Source organism: Myzus persicae, unplaced genomic scaffold, assembly GCF_001856785.1.
Source record: "Myzus persicae strain clone G006 unplaced genomic scaffold, MPER_G0061.0, whole genome shotgun sequence".
NCBI classification, from domain to species: Eukaryota; Metazoa; Arthropoda; class Insecta; order Hemiptera; family Aphididae; genus Myzus; species Myzus persicae.
The window spans coordinates 92926-116400 of NW_019102683.1; the positions used below are offsets into that span (position 1 = coordinate 92926).

At 28.8% G+C, this 23475-nt stretch overlaps 1 protein-coding gene across 1 annotated transcript; it reads right to left on the reverse strand.

The window, feature by feature from the left end:
- Positions 1-378: 378 nt before the first annotated feature.
- LOC111032949 lies at positions 379-21810 on the reverse strand. The gene is made up of 11 exons (XM_022313447.1): positions 21650-21810; positions 9338-9405; positions 9199-9262; positions 9000-9110; positions 8089-8603; positions 7172-7348; positions 6970-7113; positions 5234-5497; positions 3890-3982; positions 2702-2897; positions 379-743 (listed from the first exon to the last, which is right to left on the reverse strand). The coding sequence occupies exons 2-11, from the start codon at positions 9389-9391 to the stop codon at positions 610-612; spliced, it is 1752 nt and encodes a 583-aa protein (XP_022169139.1). The 5' UTR covers positions 9392-9405; positions 21650-21810; the 3' UTR covers positions 379-609.
- Between the last annotated feature and the right edge of the window lie 1665 nt (positions 21811-23475).

Consider the following 23475-nt stretch of genomic DNA (forward strand, 5'->3'; position numbering starts at 1 on the left):
TATATTTCATCATACACAAATATTATTGTGCTTTAAACAGTTAATAAAAGCCATTTAATAAAACGAAATAGGTAGGTACGTAAAATTAGATTATGTAACAATGAATTAGATTATTATAAATGTGAGTTTATTTCGCTTATAAAATACATACACATCACACATCCTACAAAAATTCTTCATATTATGTACACTTCATAAAATCTATAATCTATATACTGTATAGTTTATGCTATTATTAAAAATTAGAAATTAAGTGCTAAATACATAGTTTAGATAATACTATAATAGTGTCATATAATTTATAAATACATAAATCGTTTTAAATTTATATATATTGTTGAAAAAGTAAAAAAATAATAAAAAAAATGTAAAAAAATAGTAAATATTTCGTATATATATAAATACATTATACATTTATAAAAAATAACATGATATACGTTTATAATAACCATTTTAAATGATCGATCATCAGTAATATAAAGCAATTGAAAACTGTTTTCTGTCCAGGTCTTCTCGCTTATTTTACAAGAGACACATTGTAATAAAAATGATAAAATTCAATCTCGAAATAAAATCATTTAAAACACATTTTCTATACTTAGTTACCCTTTAATCTTTATAGATCTTGCGTTGTAATCGAATCCACAGGACCATACTCATTGCACTCGATATTAATGTGACTGCGACCATAAAGGAATACGTCATATAAAACTTTTTTGATGAGATGCACAAAGTTCTGTCGCCTGCAAACAGATGACAATTGATGATGTATTTATTTTATACAAAAATATTATAAACGTCATAATATTCGGCATATTTTACGATGTACCTACAGTAGTTGTGTGCGTATATCTATAAGTTATATTGTAATGTTTAATGGACCTATATTTGAGTTATACTAGATACTAAAAAATTATATTGTAATGTAACGAGATAAATACTACCGACATACTTAAACTGTATGTGAAATTAAAATTGTTAACATAATTATTATAGTACAAACTACAAAGTATATTGTTATTACTTATTATTAATATTATAGTGCAAAAAAAAAAACTTCCAGTTCCAGTAGACTTTCTGTAGTCAGATGATTAGAATTACATAAAATTATGATTTCGTAATTATCCTAAACCTATATTAAACGATTAAGTGAATATTAAAAAGGAAAAAAAAATATTTGTTACGTCAAAAATGTATGGTGGATAGATCACACAGAGTTGAAAATATATTTAAAAGAAGATGTAATGCTTCAGTAGAAAATAAAAAAATAACTTTCTTATGTTATCATCAACTATTATATTATACGAGTTATGAGTGTATCTATATAATATTATAATTTTAATTATACTAAGTGGCATAACCCTTATAGAATGTACCAATAAGTGTATATTATGTATATTGTATATACTAGCGCATCAAAATTAAAAATATGCGCATAATTCATTTATTTTAATGATAATATTAATTTGACTCGAGTTAAAAAAAAACGAATTGCACGCTTCCTATATTAAGTCATAAATAAAAATTCACTATAATATAAGTTGTTATCTTCTTTACAGATTCGCGTAATATATATTATTTGTGTCTTAATTATTATGTTTTTAAGTGAAAGTTAATACTGTTGACTTTATAAAATATATAAGTAAAGAACACTATGATAATGGATAAGTTCGATGGTTATTCATTACTTAAATACTACGTATAATCAAATAAATACATATTTAAGAATAATATATTATTATAGAAGTTTTTTATTCTTAACAATTGACTTATTTATGAATGCAGTTTCACTGTTAGATACAAGTTTTCAAACTATCAGTAGAAATTGTTTCAATCTTTTAAATTAATGATTGCGTTGGTGGTGAGAACCTAATTAATAACACAAAAACAATATGTTACTTATAAATTATAGACACCACTTTCAACTTTTAACACAGTATAACACTTCCTTGCAGAAGTAACAAACGTTATCCCCCCTTGAAAGTGCTGAACGACTACGCTAAAGTTTAATTATTTATTTGCTCAACGATTTTATCAACTACCTGAACTACCGTAATAGTTATTAGATACGATTGCATCATTATATGTTTGGGCGTCAATATAGTTTAGATTACAAACAGATTTTAAAATTTCTTGGTATTAAACTTTTAATTGTACATGTGAGTTTTAAAAGCTGCTATTATACAATATTATAATATTAAGTACAGATTTTAAACATTTCGTATGTACTCTTAACTATTACTGTCGATTGATGATGCAAGTCATCAAAGATACCTGTACGTTGCTATGATGTAACAAACAAAATAAAATGCTAAGCTCAATTTTATAACAATAACTCGTAGGTAGTTGTTTTAATTAAAATAAAACCAAAATGGTTTCATTTCGTTGCAGCTATCTCTGCGCGGAATAGTTTTCGACCATTTTTATTTGAATGCCTGCAACATTATGTTTATGATTTATTTGCATACTATTTTAGTCTAATAATAATATGGCAATTGCATAAAATCCTACTACCCTGCGAAAAAAAATCCTATTTCGATGTTGTACGATTAACGACGACATAAAGTTTTAATTTGCGCATTTAATGACAGAATAATATCATATACTACCTAGGTGACTAATATCGCTGTCGTATTATGTTTTGTTGATATTATTATTATTATTATTATTATTATTATCGTTGTCGTTGTTTTTTTATTACCCATCGTGAACGCCTGTAGCGGATCCAGCACGTCGGTGGCGGTCTGATTGAAATTGTCGGCCAGCAGGTCGTCGGGCGAGTAAACGTGTACGCGGCCGACCAACATCATGGAATCCGCACTGTCGTCGGACGTATTGATCGTATTGTTCGTCGCAATATTGTGCACGTCTCGTCTTTTACGACCGGGATCGATTTTCTGCGGAACAATTATTATTATTATTATTATTATTATTATCATCATTATTACTATATGCGCGGTGATCGTGACCTGTGACATCCACGAGTGAAAGCCCCGCCAGCCAGCCGGTCGTGCGGCTTACTGCAACCGCGCAGTATTGTTTATAAATAGGTATTGTGCGTAGGAAAAATTATTTAACCGACTGCAGAGCATAGAAATAAAAATAAAATATCTATTTCGCTAGAGAACGGAGAAATTGGTGAAGAAAAAACAAAACAAAACCAGCATTATCTCTCGATTCTCGGTGATTGTTATTATGTAATGGATATAATAACGACGCCTTGATTGATACATTCCACTTTTTACACGTGGATGGTTTCAAAAAATGTTCGATCCTCAGCGGAATCGCCAAAACAACTGGCAAAAGTCCGGTGGACATCTGCACCGGCAGTATATAAGTATATATTATGTAGGCAATAATTATATAAATTACAGTTTATAAGATCTGGTAGGATACTTGTATAATATTATAATAAGTATGCAATTGTGTATCGCACGGCATAATATATAATTATAATGTATGCGTATGGCAGGTGAGTGATTATCCGGTGATTCTATACGGTTGCGTTGGAATTATTTTCTCCGGACATATTTCTGACGGTTGTTGTGTGATAAATAATACCATACAATATAATATTCCAAATTAGACGCACCTTCCGAAAACACAATTTATATTTTATATTAAACGCGTAAAAATATCATCACAGATTTAAAAGCCATTTTAAACTTCGATTACCGACGCTGAAGCTGTCTATAAAGCGAATCGCGTCTAAAATATTGAGCTAGACGATCGATGTTAACGCTTGTATTATTATAATTTGACAGGTTACTTTCGCTACTTCAACGAAATCGACAAGTAGGTATTATAATATCTATCGTTGGACTTAATCGAAATTATCATTGTTGTAATTTTTAATTTGTGTTACATTTATTGAATCTATTATACTCACTTGATTCGTTTCTGAACACGGCTGACAGTTGGCTTTGCACAGTTCGACGTTGCACTCGATCAACAGGTCCATGACGTCCGGAAATTTGAACGCCTATAAAGTAATAGTAATAATTGTATAAGTATGACAAACTGCACATAATATTTACAAGTTATCAATATCAATATACATATTATATAGTGACAGAGCGACGGTAGGAATATGAAAAGTATTTTAAGATTGATCCTCTTGCATTGTATTAAACGAAAATGTAATGTGCGAAGGTTTAAATATAACACAACGTATTTATACATTTAGCATCTACTATATAGGTAATACAATTAAAAAATATTTTTCTCAAAAAGAAGAAATTGCTGACAGCAAAACATATGATCACATAAATACCAAAAAATAAGCTAGTAAAAATGTATATCTGGAGTGTGGCATTATAATATGAATAATATATGTGAGACAAGGGAAATAAACAAAAATAAATATAATAATAAAAATAGGATATTATGTTAGGTGTTCTAGAAATTGGGTGTTGGAGAAATATGCAAAGAATAAGTTAGACTGAAAGAAAAACAAACGAAGACATCTTAATACATATACCTATTGTTGAACAAAAATTAACATTAACAGATACTAAGAGTAAAGGAGACGGATTTTCCACGGGGCACACACTGATGCATGGTAAAGAAATGGTATGAAACAAAAAGTTTAATAACCGAAGAAATTATAGAAATAACGCGTTCAAGAGGAAGACCCAGAACAAGGTACATTAACAAACTTACAAAGGATACGAGAGTCGCTTCCTACAAAGATCTGAAGGATATGGAAAACAAAAAGGAAACACTCAAAAAAAAATTGTTGCATATAAATATTATTGATAAGTATAAACAAATTTTTAGAATATAAGAATTAAAAAAAACCTATTTATATTATTATATATAATTATAATTATTACCTATGTATTATAGCTATGTTGTTGCATGCATGGTTAAATAATAATTATGGTTCTTCAAAAATATGAAAAACATTATTTTTCACTGATAATGTATTGTATAAAATATAAAATTGATAATATAAAATATATATTATTTATGAATAAGTTACACACCGTATAATATAATTATTACAATCAGTATTATCACTACTACCGATTAAAATGGTTTTAAATTATCATTTTATATATTCATAAAAGTCCTCAGTTTAATGTTCTAGAAAATATCAATAACGTCTGAAAGTTGTTATGCTTATATTATAACTATTTATGCCCTCTTATTTATATGGTCTAGTGAATACATACATATTCAATGACTTAGTACGGTACAATAAAATTAACTATTACTATTATATACGTACTTGGAAGTATGCATAGGCTATCAAAGAACCAGTAGCTGGGTTTGTCGTTGTTTGGAAGCTGCCGAAAAGTTTGGGTTTCGCCACGCATCCTTGGGCGTCGGTCAGCTGCAGTTGATTGCCCGACTCGGGGTTGTTGTCTCGGGCCACGCACTCCCTCACCAAAATGTTGAATCCGGGGTCACCATCCACCGTTACGACCAACGTCATGGTCTCTCCGATTTTCACCAAACCACTAGCGATGGGAGCGAACGGTCCCTTCCCGGTCTGTGAGGACATGCGTAGTTAATAGCGTTAATAAAGATAAAGTTAAAATATTAAAAAAAAAAAAAAAATATTATACATATTAGAGCAAACGTACGTAAACCAGTATTTTGGCGCATTAAACATGAGCATTTTAGAAAAAAGCAACAATAGAAAAGTGTTGGTATAAAAAGTAATGGCTACAGAGCATTCAGAAAAAAGTATATACTTGTAGAAAACAAAAACACTGCAACTATATCTGCTTAATATGTTTAAACAACAAAACATAAAAAATAAATCAAATAATAATGATTTAGTTTAATAGTCATAAATTTATAACGTAAGTGTACGCGTATACGTAACAGTAATAATTCATAGAAACCATTTTCTATCGCTGTATAGCATATTATAATACATATTGTTATGCATTATAGCTTATGCTTGACAAAATCAACGTTACGTACGTAGGTAATTTGTTAACTAACTAAATGTTCACAAAATGTTTTTTAACCATTCTGTATTTTTTACGAGTTTACCCATTAAAATGTACAGTTATAGATAGTTAACTATTAAACTATAATGAAGTCATAACACATAATATGTCCACAATTTAAACAAAAGATTAAATAATTGTATTAGTAAAAATATAAATTATTTTTTACTTTTGTACGTACAAGCATATTCTTTTCGAATTGGTTTTTTCTCAAGTACCTACATTTTGTTTTAATAACTTTTAGATGGTACTTTCTATAACAATACTATTTACGAGTAGTATTTATTTACCTATAATTTTTTTCCAGATACACCATACATAATATAGAGGTACTTATCGGGAAATTGTATTATAAATGTATTATAAATTTCATTGTACCTATAATACTACTTTCAAGAAAAAAATTGAACGGACATTTTTAAATAGTTAATACCATTTATAATTAAGTCTTACCCTGTAAAAATATGTTATTAATAACGATTATCGTTAGGTTTATGAAAACGCGTAGGAGCTAAGTTTTTGATCGAAACAAGTGATTTTCAAAATAATTATGAAAGCTACCATGATGAAGTTTGAATTAATTACTAAAATTTAACATAATATTAATAAACAACCAGTGGGTTGACATATAATCATGTATATGTCGATCCATTAAAGTATATTATTATTACTTTTGCTCAAAAGTTAATTACATGTTAAATGTTATTAACGATTTCTCTTGCATAAATTATATTTTACAAAATAAATACTTAATAAAGGAGAATTAATCGACAGAGTTTTCAAGTTATTATTATCATGCTATTGATCTACTAATTATGTACTATTAACACAATTTTTATCTAAACTTGCTCGTTTTGTAAATTTGTAATCAGCTAATGAAATGCATATTGTTCATTTAAGAATATTAGGTTCAGGGAACGTAATACATTGTTTGTTTTCATTGGCCAGGTTTTATGTTTGTTATCAAAAAATCCGATTAAAACAATAATATGGTTCTCATTACTTGGATATCGAGTCGAGCAGTAGCAGTGTCTCCGCTAAACGTCACCACTTCCTGGTTCAACATACCAATATTCAACGCGATAGACAGAGCTTTGTTCAAATTACCTTCCCACAAACATCTGACAGAACGTATGACGTCCCAGACCTAAACGAATTGCCATGATTATGAGTGTTTTACGAAAAATACGATGACCGAAACTTACTTCTTGTATCCCCGGTTCGTTTTGTACGACCAATACGTTTTCCAAATATGCCTGTTTGCCCGAAGAGAATTCGTCGACGAAATGAGTCCCGCAAGAGTTCAACATCACTTTGAACGAATACTTTGTCTGGCCGGAATTCGGGTTAACATATCTGCACTCCGGTGTGTTGTAGAACCCCTGTGTGGAACAATAATAATTATGCTTTTATCAGCATGTGATCGAATAATAACATAATAATAAAGCGCTCGGTATTTCGAGTGGGTCGGTAGGTGGATTTTCTGGGAATTCCCGGACGACCCACCGAACGCTACAAGTACCTACAGTCCCAATATAATAAATAATAATCATTATTATGCCAGCGCACTAGCTAGTGGCGGGTTTCCATGATTTCTTTTGGATAATTTACAATTTGTGTATAGAAATATGTACCTATAAACGTATAGATTGTCTGTCTAATGATTAAAAACATTTATTAATTAAGCTGTATGCAATTTTTAAGTGAAAAATAATAGTTTTTATTTTTACGTATTACTTATAACTTATACGTATTACGAAAGTTACTAAGTCAAAAAATGATTAATTTAGGTTTACAGATGCACAGACACTAGGCACGTCGTGGATAGATCCTGCATATACCTATTATATCACTACATCAGTGTTAAACGAAACTCGATATTTGGGCGAGATGACAATATACATATATTATATTAATCATATTCTATTAATATGTAATAATATTAATTTCTCATATTTCAGAAAATTGACTGGCAAAAAAGGTGGAAAGTTCTGGTATCTCCGGATTTCAATGATAAATTAAAAACCTGCAAGTTCCGGGAAATCCCAGATTTATGGTAGGAATTAAATCGCGGTTTTTGGCGATTTTGACGAACTTACATAGGATAATTGATCATACTAACCTTTGAGTAAATGACGCCATCATACGGTTTGTTGAACTCGACATTGATGGTCATCATGTCTTTCGAACACTGCACGTTCATCTCGTGTATGTGTGGTGGGTGTACAAAGTCATTAGTGCTGATTTGGAGGGTTTCCGGGTTATTCAATTCTGGTCGCAGTGATGGATTAGTGACTTGGAAACTGGTTGGCTCGTCCACGAAACCTGGTGTCTGTGGTGAGACGTCTGGTGAGGATGAGGGTGATGGTTCGGACCCCGCAATCGGTGCCAGAGGCTGAGGTGAAGTGTTTTCCGATGGTGATGGGGGTGGTACCGTCTGACTGGGTTCGGAGGTCTGTCCAAAGAAGGGACTTATTTCTACGGACGGGGTTGCGGTGGGTTGATACTGTGACGAGGTCGTAGGTATGATGAACTCCGGTTGGGGTGGTGGTTGTGGGGGTAGGTATCCTCGGTAGTCCGATTGAGCAGATGAGGCTACAAACGGGCGCGGACGCTGTTCGTTGTTGTCCTGGCGAGCTAAAAAATCGTAGTTCGTTAGTAATAATTCGTTATTGTTATGACTTTAAGCTCAGTATAGTATAGAACAAAATATTTATTAACTTTTAGTTACCGTATGTAATTATGTTTAAGTAAAATATCACAAATAGATCATTGTATAATTAAAGTATTTATTAAAATAATGTAAATCGAACTATAGGTTAGTCTTAAGAAGTTAAGAATTTCAATCTAAAATTCGTTCAGACCATTATAAACAGTAGTCAGAGCCTCAGAGAACAGAGTTACCGAGAGAAATGAGATGAATAATTTACTACAAATTGTCCACATTCTTTACGTATATAATGCTAAGACAACACTACAATAGTCAATTTCATTTTTCAACATAAAGTATTTCAACAACTTGTATGATATTACCCAAACGCTGGAACTGTTGATTTTGATATCTTGTTTGTAACCACGTGAGTATATGGTCTACCGTCTGGTCCATAGAATTTGGAGCTATTTGGGCAACTTTCGTGTGTATTTCTGAAATGTGAACAAGTCAAATAAAATATACAAATAATGGACAGTACGCCGATAGCCGAAGGCTTCCTGCACTTTCCACTTTGTTTACCTCTTGCTTTTCTTAAGTCATCGGATTTGACGAATAGAGCTCGATCGTATTCCACGCCCAATGCCTGCAAGACAATTACGTTATATTATGGTAATGTTGGCTATTATTATTTTAAGTGGTGTCATTCGGTTTCTCTTACTGCGTTGCATATCTGTGCGATGATTAACAAGCTCGTCGCCCAATGACGGGTCATCGTGAGAGATCGATCTATAAGTATACATATATGTATGAATTAATAGTCCTTATGCATATTGCTTATACATAGAGACAGTTTCCAATAATAGGTTTATAGATCGAATTTTCAGGCGGGTATAGTGGGAACTCGAGTTACCGACGTTTTTATTCGAATTTGATGGATTATCTGTACTCCTTTCACCTGGGTTTTTTTTTTTTAAAGAATTCGTTTTTCAAAGATTAATAGTCTTAAAAATTACGTGGTTCAATACTTTTTTTTGATGAAAAATATTTAAAACCAGACTAACTATTATAATATTGTAACAGTAATAACAAGATTATTGTTAGAAAATAAATTTGAAATTGGAATTTGGAAGAAAGAGAATGGGATACGAGTCCGTGGGAGCCGATGGATTGTAGACACCCAGGGAATATAATTTCATGAATATTTGCCATAAATACCACTATGCGAGATTCTACGTGGTTAATTATAGATACGTACGAAAGTTTCTAAAGTATTTGATTTTTTTTTCACATCTAAGAAAGAAAGTATAGGCATTTACAATAATTTTTGAGTACATCCACACAGGAAAACTTGTGCCGATTTTAACTCGACTATTGTTTATCAAGCAGCCAGTTTAATAGAAATATTAAAGCTTCATATATCGGGTACAAAATTATATTTGATAACCTACTGCTTTTTTTACAATTTTATAAGGTTTCATTAAAAAAAAATTAACTTCTACATAAACGAACAAGTATTTTTGATAATATCGTATACATCTTAACACTTGTTTAGCTTGTTGCTTTCAATGCCACCATTAAAATATTATAGTATTATGAGATATAATATTAATTTTACTAGAGACTCGAGCAGTGTACTTTGATATTGATTTGTTTCGAATAACCTATTCTGTTAATACTTATATTTTTAGATACCTTAAATGAAATAACAGTTTTTTCCTGGTTAATAAATCATGTTTAAAAATATTTTATTAAATTGTATAAGTTAGAATTCGTCGTTTTGTCATATTATTTAAATCAAATTATTATTATATACCAACCTCTAGAATCGATGTAAAACTGTAAAAGCATTGTCATTGGTTGGGAAACATTTTCATATTTATTAAGTTTGACGGTTAAAGGAAAGCTTAGCAAACAAGTATATAATATATATATTACGGTTTTTTATTTATAAAAGGCGGTTGTATCAAAAAATATTTACAACAAGTGATTAAATTTAAAAACTAGTTTTTTTTTAAAATTTATGAACTTCTTGATACCTATAGGCTATAATTCGCTTATATATTAGTCTTAACTCTTATTTTTAAATACTCTATGAGCAGTTTAAAATGCATTCGAAGCCCAATTTTCTTTGAATATAAGAAGTATTACTTTTCTAGATCAACTTATTATTATTAATTTTAGTTCTATTAATCTTTATTTATCTTTTACTATCTGATAAATTATTATCTTATAATTAAGACAACTGAATAAATGTTGATTTATTTTAATGTAATTATGTAAATTATTCAAAATATTTAATTGAAAACATTTTATATTCAATTATGAAATGTATACAAAAAAAATATATATGCTTACACTTAAAATAGCTAAATAAATTATTGTTTAATATAATGAAAAACGGAGTTCATGGTAGGTACAATATTTGATTTAATTGGATTACATAAATTATTAAACGTCGTTTCATATACTACCACAAAAATCTTTAGAAATAAAAACTTATACATCCCGAGGAGATTATTATTATTTTATTATTTCACCGTGGTTTTTGGTATAAAATGAAACAAACATAGAAAGGAATGTTAAAAAATCCTTGCACGTGATTGCAGATCATTATCAGAAGGAGAATCATTACATCGTTCATTTTTTTTCCTAAGATGAAGAATACTCTTTGTGTTTGGGATCGTCATTGTAATATGAATTACCACCGTTATTGATGGCGCTCTTTCTCCGTCGTGATGTCATTCATTAGCATTTCAACTTAATTTTATTGCTACTAGGTTTATATTATTACGTACCACGTATACATTGTGGCTTGGTATTTCTCTCGGGAGATATCAATGCAAATTATACCAACACAGTTATGCCGATAAAAAAACGCACCTTATTCGACCTCTGCATGCCACTAGTCCCGAAAATAAACCCTAAAAGCCCATTCCATTCTAACAGTATTTTTTTAAATTTATAAACGTGATATAGTTTTCCACGTGTGGTGTGTACAAAATAAGTCCATTTTACCAGTGTGGATGTGCTGATACTCGTATCAAAACATATTTCCAATAACATTATATAATTGTGTACCTATAGGTAGTATATATAGATGCATAACTTTTCAATTCTGTTTATTTTTCATATATATTTATATGTTTAGTTTAACAAATACAAGACAGTAAACACGAACACGATTTATCGAAATTTGTACGTCAAAAAAAAAAAAAAATACGTACTCATGTAAATATGCATATGAATATATGACAATGATCTGCACTTGTATTATTATGTAATTTTTTACTAATAATTATAAACATATTTTTTTACCATTTTTATATTATTGTATCTTTAATATTCTTTAGTTACTTATAAATATACCTTATATTATATTTGTTCATCTTAACGATGTTACTACTAGTACCTAATAGGACGAATAATCAAGAAAGTACAGGTAGTTATTCTATATATTTTATATTTTGAAATTAAATAGAAATCCCGTTTGAGTAATAATATATTGATCATTATTATATTATATTAACATTATTTAATAAAAGGGAATATAATATTTAGGTACTTAACTTAGATTATATATAATCTATATTAGTTCCTTTAATTGTTCAAAAGATTTTTTGCAAAATAACCAAATACTTTCAATATTTTTAAAATGAGATGTCAGTATGTAAATGGGATATATAAAATTAATAAAATGTTTTTTTATCTTAAGAAAAACCCATGTATACAATTGCTCAAGTAGATAAATGCAGTACAATTTACAATATATCGAGATTATATTAAAAACATTTTAAATTAGGTTGTATTAGTAAGTTTCTGTATTTTTTATTAATAAAATATATTATGTTTTGTGGTATCTTAAAGGTATATTTTTTGTTATCATTATTTTGCTTTGGTATTCATATTATTATTATTATTAACTATATTTAAATATGAGTAATTATTGATGTACCATTGTACCTATATCAATTCCAAAAATAAAGATCTTAACTATTAACAAATATATTTGGATGAACGACCATTGTTAATCTTTCATAAGCCAAAATTAAAAAAAAACCAAAATATTATACTCGTATATTTGAAAGTAGTCGCTTTATAATAGTCATATAAAATATACAGAGATGAGTAAGATATTAGAAAAAGTATCACAAATTCACAAGTTAAAGATACATGAAATATTTTCGAAAAGATTCTAGATACTCCATTTATGCTTCAAGGTACATTTTTTTAAATAGTTATTATGCTAAGTAAAATTTCTAAAATGTAAATTACAAGAATATTATTTATTAAACTTAGTGTAGGTACATAATATAGTGTTATAGTTATTAAGTATATATACCGTATATGCTCTTAAGTTCATACCAACTGATTCAAGGTTAATAAACTTATTTATTTCTAGACGTATAATGACATTAATTATATTATAATTGTCGAAGAATATTACATTTAAAAAAAAAAAATTTGTTCATAAATCATCATAAAAGAATAAACTGAAGTCCAGAATAAATAAAACATTAACGAATCTAAATAAAAGATTAATGTCATAAAATAATATTCTTGGCATCGTAGCAAAAAATCATGAAACACATTATTGTAATTTAAAGTTTTAAAATTTGTATTATCTTCAGGGTAAAGTATATATGTCTTTTTGGAGCTTACATTTTGTCATAGTATCTATATATAAATGTAAGGAATTCGCATAAATATTATAAGTTTTTTCGTCGGCTCACAGTGTAACATTCATCATGTTTGTCGAACTTATAATGATACCCATACATTTTACGTAGTATAAATTTACCATTCACACGTACATTATGTATAACAATAATAATAATAACGTGTATACCTACTACAGTTGAAATAATTTATGTGGATGTAAATGTGTAATCATAATGTATATAGATGTGATATAATTTACTCGTTATATCACTTGCATTTTCGTAGGATCACTATAATTTATAATTAAACAAGACACTTGTAATATACATATACTACAATGGTACCTACCTATTTTTCATTCAACTAATTCCACCGCGTAAGGCGTAACGCAATGTATAACGAACATAGTAAGAAAAGAGGGAGTAAAATCCGTGAGAAGCATTTGCGTATACGGTGTAAATCCATTTAATTACTGGATACTCTGGTTTATTGTTATTTTATAAACCTATTTTTTACATTGTTGCATTTTTTTTTGTCTTACGTTTTTCGTATTTGGACAACAATAGCAATCAGACGTGTAACACGTTATTTAACTGCGTCCGCGCTGCACGCGAACTCATACATTGCAGTCGGTGGTTATTGTTGCACAACGCGGAATACTTAGGTATCTGCCAAATATGCATCGCGATGTGACGAAATGTAAACTACCATTCGAGCTCAGAGTACCTGCCTGCAGTATGTATTTACCAAACAAATAAACGAGGGGCTGATCTTGACCGAATAAATTAGTTTTTATCGTATCCGTATGCATGGTTTTGCGTTTTCGTTGTGAAAAGTAAGCTGAGTGGTCAGAAAACCCAAAAACGTTTCCTATAATGTGTTTTTTTATTGTTTTTCCTATCGTACCTTACGTCCTTATACCTTGATAAAAAATGCCGGTGAATTAGAGTAATATTTTTTCATTTTTCCAAATAAAACGTGCAACTGTGCAAGACAGTCAAGGATTATAAATAATGATAATACCTACGTGGGCACATGGCTACGTATAATAAATACTGGTAGGTAGTTGGTAATTTTACAAATATCATCGTAATAAACCATAGATACCTACCTACCAAGGAAAAACAAGTGTCACATTGTCACTGAACAATAAACGTTGTAATAAAGTTTAAGTAGATTTTTCATCGTTACCAATCGAAAAACCTAGAAACCCAAACATGTTTACTTTTTATTTATTTCATTCAAAAATTTTATCCTCAAAATTCTCTGTAAGTACCTATCTCAAAATTAACCTCCATACAATAAATTATTGGTACGCAATTTTTTTTGCTTACCGATATTCTCAATTATTTTATTTCTCTCGAAGTTCGAGTTACCTTGAATCGTTTTTGTTGATGTGGATTTATTGCGGAAGCCTTAAGTTTTGATATATATTGATTTTTTTAAATTAGGATTAATGTTAATTTGAAAGTTAAATTGAAAAAAACCAATTCCAGAGAAATGAACCTACATGTAAAAAAATAAACGTATTTAATATAAGCATTTATTTAGTGTACGCTCAAAATATTCAATGTTGACATATACTATCTCATTTGACATAAGCTTAAAATACATTTTTCATTTTTATTTATTTATAATAGAAAAGTCTGTATATTTTATTAGTAGAAGCGGATTTAAAAGAAAATCATATTTTTCTGAATTTCGTAAGGCGTTGCTTTCCAAGCACAAAATTCGTTTCATACATCAAAGAACTTCAAAATCAACCTTTATTTTTTATTTTAGTACACATTTTTTTAGTATATTTTACAAAAATAGATGAAGTTTGATAGAATATTAGCATAAACTATGACACTATAACAATTCAATAGCTATTATTTTTTTTGCTTCATCGGATTATTTTTACTGCGTTTCATGTTTCTAGTAGAATTGTACAGAATTGTACCGGAAAAAAATGGCAGTGGCTACACAATGGACCGACACTCTGACAAACGACATTTTGGTCTTTTGCAGCCCCGACCGATATAATATATGCATGTATATAGATAGATAGTTTAATTTACGACTTGCATCAATCGCAATATCGCTAAATTACGTAAATTTAAATACCTAATACAAATAGATTTATGTTTAATCATTATATTAAAAAACATTTTAGGGATTTTTTTTAAGTTTTATAATATTATTAGTGCACTATATATCGTATTTATCTAAGGTATTATTCTGGTTTTCAGTACATTAAAATCTACACCCTAATCATTTGCTATCTATAAGATTATATTTGTATACTAATAAATTATAGCTTTAAAATATTTTTTTAAGTTTATCTCGTACACAAACGATTAATAGTGATGTGTATAAAATACTTAAAACAGTGTATACCTTATTTATAAAATATATTATGATGTATAGTTGATATCAGCCAATTACAATTATAAAATTAAATATGTACTTAAATCATTTTTAAAATGTTTTTTTTTTTTAAAAGATTTTAATTATTGTATTTGCAAAAATTGAATTCGTTTGTTTTTGTAATGTTGTCTTTAAATCATCGTACATAAAGTAATATTATATTATGCAATGTCATTTATTTATTTTGTGTAATAAGTACAAAATTACGTTTTCAATGATATCAAAATTTATTTTTAAATAATGTTTAGACCATTCGGCTGACGCATCACATTTGCAATATTTAGTATAATCTCCGAATTATATTTTTGTTTGTAGGTCATCTAAATAATAAAATGCAACACGTTTCATAATTTTCTTTTCGTTACTTGGCTGTGAGAATTACACGGACATTTCTCCGGTAAGAATACATTTGTACCGCTACTAATAAGAAGTCTCCCATTACGAGATGCTATATATTATTATATGCTTAATAAATATTATGTAAATTAATGAGATGTTTTGGCAAGATGTGCGTGCATAACTATAATGCTACACTGCAGGAAGAGTATATAAATAATTCTGGAGGTAACTACCTATACCTATTATACCCATAGAACACTAATGGCTAATGTACCCGATCCTAAATTTGATTCGTTTGCCCCAGTCTGCGGAAATTCCAAACCGCAACATCACTTTCAAAATAAGAAATGCTCGCAAAAACAAAAAAAAACTCTTACATCACTTTGTGATTACTTTGTGAGTATATGACTACGTGTGAATAATATTGTGTATAATATTATAATTATATTTCAGGTACGTTCTAACGATCAGATATACTTTGGAAAATGATAGGTATTTATTAAAGGAATTATATAAGCGTAGTGTATGGAATCATTTGCTATAATCTCTACCAATGCGATTGTATTGTATAAATGTTTTATAATTAACTTTGATTTTGTTATTTAAAAAAAAATCACGTCAACGGCGGAGCACTACAGTAATCCAATAACTGTACGGAATCTTGCTTTTACATTGATAATATCGAATTGAAAAACAGCAATAATATTGTCCACACAAAAATTTACAATAACGTTAAATCGAAAACTGTAACTATACACTATTGGGGATCAACAATTTTTTCGTTTCAGACGATTTTTGCATATCATTTAAATAATACACAGACGGAATTATCCGTTTCTATTATTATGCAAATATTATTAAAATGGAATCTCGCGTAGAAACAATACAACTGTATATGCGTGTGTATAATACACAAATAATAAATTATAAAAATAAACTTCCCATTACTATTCTGCCTTATATGTACAATGTACATACATAATATTATATATTATAGCGGCGCGTTTGTTTTGATGCACGCGAGGGGGTAAAGCAAAGGAAAAAGTGAAAATTCATAAGTCACTTGACCCCCTCCCCCTCCCCATTGGGCAAAGGTCATTCTCGTCGTTCCGTGAAAGCGTCTTCGGATTATCACGATCCGCCGGGACCAATTACGCCGCGATGATGGTATTTCGTAACGTTTTGATTTCCGGCCGGCTGGCGACGGTAAAGAACTTCACACTCAAGTAGCTTTATATTATATATGAGGTAAGTGTGTAGGTATGCGTTATAATATAATATTACATATATACGTAGCGGCTGCGGCGTGTGCATAATATTATAGTCATATTTCTCCTTTTTGATTTGTCATCAGCCCAGAGTGTTTGACTTGCGGGTGATCGTGATCCGGCCATTTTCGTCGGATTTACATACGAATAGATCGGCAATGGGCGACGAGGTTTTTCGGAAAATTCGCCGACAATGTTTGCTCGCGGCAAACACGCGAAACCGTTCGGGGCAATAATAACCACTGTAGCGCGCTCTGTAAACCGTCTTATACACATTGAATCATTTTATACATTTTTATTATTTTTTTATTATAATGTAAAGATCATACGAAATCGATGAGTCGAGTGTTTTCGGCGGTTAGGTCTCGCGCGTATCAAGGTCGAATACGTCTCTTATAATAAGGCTTGTGGATATGTCAATATTATGCGGGACGACAACGATGTGATTCGCCGCCGCATCCGCACCTATGCGTATTTTCTGCAGTAGTGCTCGAGTATACCTAATATAGGAAAACCGATCAATCGATGATTCGGCTATTAAATGCAACGCGGAATTAAACACGATGCCGATGGCACGTCAGGTCGTGCTCGGCGATTCGACGGGCTTATTTTTTTGATGTCGTTGCTTCTTCGTTCCTTCGAAACGCATGTCGAACTTTTACGCCGACCTCTTGTCGGGGGGAAAGTCTACTACCACACTACTACCGTCTGCTAATATTACTACTATTACATCGCACGACCCGATGATAAGTGAGCGTTATTTGCGTGCTGTGGGGCGCAGCATTATTACCACGGAAGCTGTCAAAAACTCGGCGGTTTTCTCCCATCGATCGGCGTTAAATCGTCAGTCGTCGTTGTAAAAGATAATAATATTAAATAATAATATCATGCACCGGCGCACCGTACACATTTTATTATTATATCTTACTCAATATCGGATTCTCAGATGCACTCTCCGTGCGCGGAAAACAATGGGGCAAAAAAATATTAAAACCGATGATCAAGAATGTTTCTGTTCAAGACGGTAAAAGTAAAACGTTATCAAAGTCAAATACAGAAACGCCAAAGTGCATGCACATAGTACTATTTTGGTGTTTTAGAAGGCATGCGATTTCTTATCGCAAATCGTAACGAGCTTCAAACGTTTAGGTTATCTTACCAATAATATAATAAATGTTCATGTTTTGACGTAACGACCGGTGTTATTTTAAATACAATTAAGGTTAATCATTTTCGTACGACGTATAAAAACTGGTAGGTAACCTATTCCTGATGAAATATGAATCAAATAAATATAGGTATAATTTATTATTCCAGACAAAAACGTTTTACGATTTGGTTATTTTTACATTAATTATTTGAGTACTGTTTTATTTGCGGAACAATGAAAACAACAATATTTTACACTGGTTATCAACAATCGATTAGTTTATCAGAAGATTTATATGGAAATAGTTTTTGACTGACGAAACTAAGTCGAACCCCCAGGTAAAGATACAAAGTAAACTCTTAAAAGGAATTTTGAATTTTCACTTATAATAGATGTAGGCCTTAAGAAAAACTAACGTTCTGAAAAAAATAATTAAAATATGAAAACGAATAAAAATTCAATGGAACGTTTTCCCACATATTCTATAGATCTATGGAGAGGAAATATTATTGCCAACTATATTATATTACCTATGTCTATGGTGAAGTTTTAATTTAATTACTACTAAACATACTATGAGCAGTTAAATACTGTAATATAGTCTTACCAAAGTTATTTAATATTTATACTGATTTCTGACTATTGTATTGATCTTAAGAAAAACTGATTTTAAAAATTGGTTTTTTTATTTATTCCCTAATCTTAAAACATTTAATTGTTTTTGAATTATACAAGGTTGCATAATCAACCATTAAAAAATTAAGCACTTATATATAATTTAGTGGCTCATTATTAGTCCATTAAATTAATTATTTTTTCATACAATTTGGAGTTAGTATCCAAATACGCAATTGAACAAAATGAATACCTAACGACATTTCAAAATTATTTATTATTAAATAATAACATCACTCGTACACAGAGCTGAATTAATCTTATTTTATTATTATGATTTTCATTCATTAGTAAGTTATCCAATGAGGCTTCGTAATTTAAAAATGCAATCAAGGTTGAATAAAAAATAATGTCTACAGATTTAGAAAATTATACTGTGTTTTTTTAAGCTCTAAAATACTGAAACCTAGCCTTCTAAAAAAAAAAATCATATAGATATGAACATTAAATTGCTTAGTTGTATACTTGTATGAAATACAAGTATACAAGAGAAATATGATAACTTTAATTGAATATAACCATTATTGATTTAAAAGCAAGAAAATTTAATTTGTAGATGCAGTATTTAATATTATGTACCTAAAACTTGCTAAATGATGTGTTTTGATAATAAACATTATTACATTGAATCCAACCACAGAAGGATTGTTACTACTCACTATACCTATATTATGCAGGCTATCGCTACATAACATAATATTATGCAATTATTAATGGTTAAATATGTTAATTTATTCATAATTTACAACAACTGAAATTATTATACTATTTTTATAAATAATAAATAAATGTATCCCAGATTTGTTGGTAAAATTATTTTTATATGAGTATAATATGTTTCAATTACATCGGCTTTTAAATACCAACACATTAAAATATAAATAAATAACACTTTTTGAAAAAAAATGCTTGAATATAATCTAGAGAAGTTTATAAAATCGAGTCAATCAGAATCCATATGAAATAATTTAATATGAACCTTTTTAGTTTAGATGAAATAGGAAGGTTTAAGAAGAATGTTGTGTTAAACTTAACTAATATTTTGTATTTAAACTATCTTAAATTATTTTATAGATTTTAGAATTGTTTTAAGTTTAAACAATATAACACGACAGGACTATTTAATTTATCATATAAGTTATTTTTTTTAAAAACTGGGTTGATAATATAATGTTGAATTTCAATCGAATTAAAACTATTTTTATTTAATTATTTGATAAAAAAATATTTATTTATACATATCACATTTCTAATTAGTTATAGTTTGTTATTCGGCTTTATTAGTACAATCAATACACAAAACTAATTATTGAATATTGTCAGAACAGTTTAAAAGTTTAAATTTGGAATAAGGAATAAAAAAAATGATTGTGTTGTTGCTTCATTTTGGTTATATGAATTCATAAGAAATATTCTTATAGCATAAAAAAGCGAAAAATTATCTCGTCACAAAATATGTTTTGTATATTTATTGTTTTAAATTTTAACATGACAATAATTATTCTATTAATAATCCAGTTCTGAATAGACCTAGCTAGTTTATTCAAAACTTTTTGAATTAAGCCTTTTTTATTTTGTTTATGCATTTCGTTAATTTCTCAAACCTTTCGGGGATGTTAAAAAATAATATTATATGGGTAAAACATTCATGTTCAATAATATTAAGATGGCAAGACGAAACTTCTTTTTAGTTTATGATGACCACAAAAAAAAAACAATTAGCTTTTGTAAAACTAAAGTTTTTCTCAGAATATAAATAAATCTGCCAAGTTTAAAGGAGAATTTTACTTTAAAATATATTGCTTGAATTAAAATTAATCAACGAGGATAGTGAAAAATTATTTAAACTAATTACAATATAATTATTATACATATAATATAGAACTCTAGAAACTGTTTGCAGAATACTAATGAAGTTAGTATTAAAATTGGCGTTACTGAGAACAATTTAAAATGTAAGTGTCGAATGTTATCGAGGAGAGACTGTTTCAAACATTTGCATAGTTTTTTTTGCCAAGCAAAGGAAATACTTTAAAAGTATATACATTCTATGATGTCATAGTCTAAGTTGTAGCGAAATTACATACATAGGTGTTATTATAATAGATGCTTCGTTCTACACGAACGTAGTATAGGTAATATATAAATCGAATTTCTATCTTAAATACCTATAGTTATGTGGAAAATTCTTCGAATTGCTAGCAACTTATAGTACGTTATAGGTAGGCGCTTAAAGTCAACTAATAATAAAGCTGGTTGTTTTTCAGTTGTGCAAGAAAAATCATCCCTTTAATACTATTATTTTTATCTAATATTCATGGCGTTTTTCATTGAAGCAATATAATGTATATTCTATATTATGTATTAATCTCGAAATTATTATTTGAAGAATGTAGTGTTCAAAATCTGAACTCAAAGTGACAATAACATGATGATTTATGTAAAATATTGAGTAAAAAAATGATTTTTTGAAATTATCATGAGATAAGTTTTAATGGAAATGTTGATTGATTTTTAATTTCTTACTTACCTTTTTCAGATACTGTTAAAAGCAAGTGATTCTGACGAGCACAAACACTATTCAAAAAATGTTTTGTAAATTTAAGTTAAACTAAAAAAATAAAATACTGTTGAAAACGATGTTCTCCTTTGCATTCACCTTCACAATTGGTAGGATCCAATTCGCAGGCATCTGTTTTTATATAGCCATCTCTTAAGAGATGTTTTTAGCGGAGTGGTAAGGACTTTCATTTTTCAAGTATTTCTCTATAATATAATATACGAAAAGCAAATAGATGTTAAACCTTTTATTCACTGTCATTGGTAGGTACAGTAGGTATAATCGCGTGGGTTTTACAACCAGTTAAACAAATAACAATGCATAACAATACACACTAATAATTATCATTTTATTTTGATGTTAATAGTTTCTTATGAACTGTAGATTATTATATGCAGGGACAATCTACTCAAGTACTATCAAGATTTGTCGTCCGATACTCAGTAAAATTATAATAACAGTTCCCATTAAGTCCCAAGATATATTTTTATCCAAAAATTCTATCGATTCTCGTAAAAACTCTATATACCTGCGAATGTTTGTATAACTACACATTATTTTCATACAAATTTACGTATTAAATACTGTGATATGTATAAAGCCGAAATACGAGAACGGAATATAATAAAAAATCTAAATCATAATACTAAAATCAAAATTAGGAATAATGAAAAAAAAAGCAATTTTTCATAAAATCATAATAGGAAGATTTAAATATCATACAGTCTTAGTTAATTACTTAATATCATTTAATATATAGGTCGATTCACCTTACGAGTACCTTATATACGTTCAAATTTCAAAAAATTAATAAAATTGACATCGACTTCATGAATGGTGATTGTGTTTTTTCACATAGTATTATTATAATAATATATATATATATATAATACTGTTAACATAATTATTTTGGTATTTTTAAATAAATTTATATTTAGTTGACGGTTACAAATGAGCATATTTTAAAAGTATTATTTTGAATTTAAAATAATTGTAATATGTATCTACAAATGAAACGAAAATATAAATTGGTATCTGACAATGACAATATTATGAAAAAACTATAACGAATATCAAAGGAGCAGAAAAATATATGCTTCGTTTACAATAATGGATTTTGGTGAAGCACTTCTGATAACGTATTACGGAGTCCATTCCAAATAATTATTATGGGATAATTGTCTTTTTTCTTTTCAGTTTTTCCGTGGTTTTTTCTTTTGCAATTTTTACCTAGGTTTTACTGTAGATAGCTTTTAGCCCTAAAATTTGATGACATATTTAATCACAATATATTATATAATAAACAATTATTATTATTATTTTTTTTTTATTGATCACAAACATAACATCGACAACAAAGGCCATTAGTTATATTATAATTTATAATAATATAATATTAATATTTTATTATTATTTAAATATTTTTTTCCATTTGTTTTGAAATCATGTATATTAATTGAACAATGTAATGTAACATTGTAATTATCAGTATATAATTACGTATTTTATATTATATTAGGTAATTACATTTAATTTTGAAGACAATGTTGGCTTATAATCATTTATTAAGTTATGTCCTAAGTTAATTTTCGCACTTAAAAGTATATAGATATGCACATTTCAATTTTTCCCCTAAAATGTTTAGACATATGTGTAATATGTTTATTACAAAAATCTAGTCACAGCCATGAATATAAAAACTATTTTATACTTCTGAAAATAAAATTATGAAATTCCATGTTGCAATGAAACTTCGTAAATAAAATGAGACAACTGTGAGAAACTAGAGTTTGGAA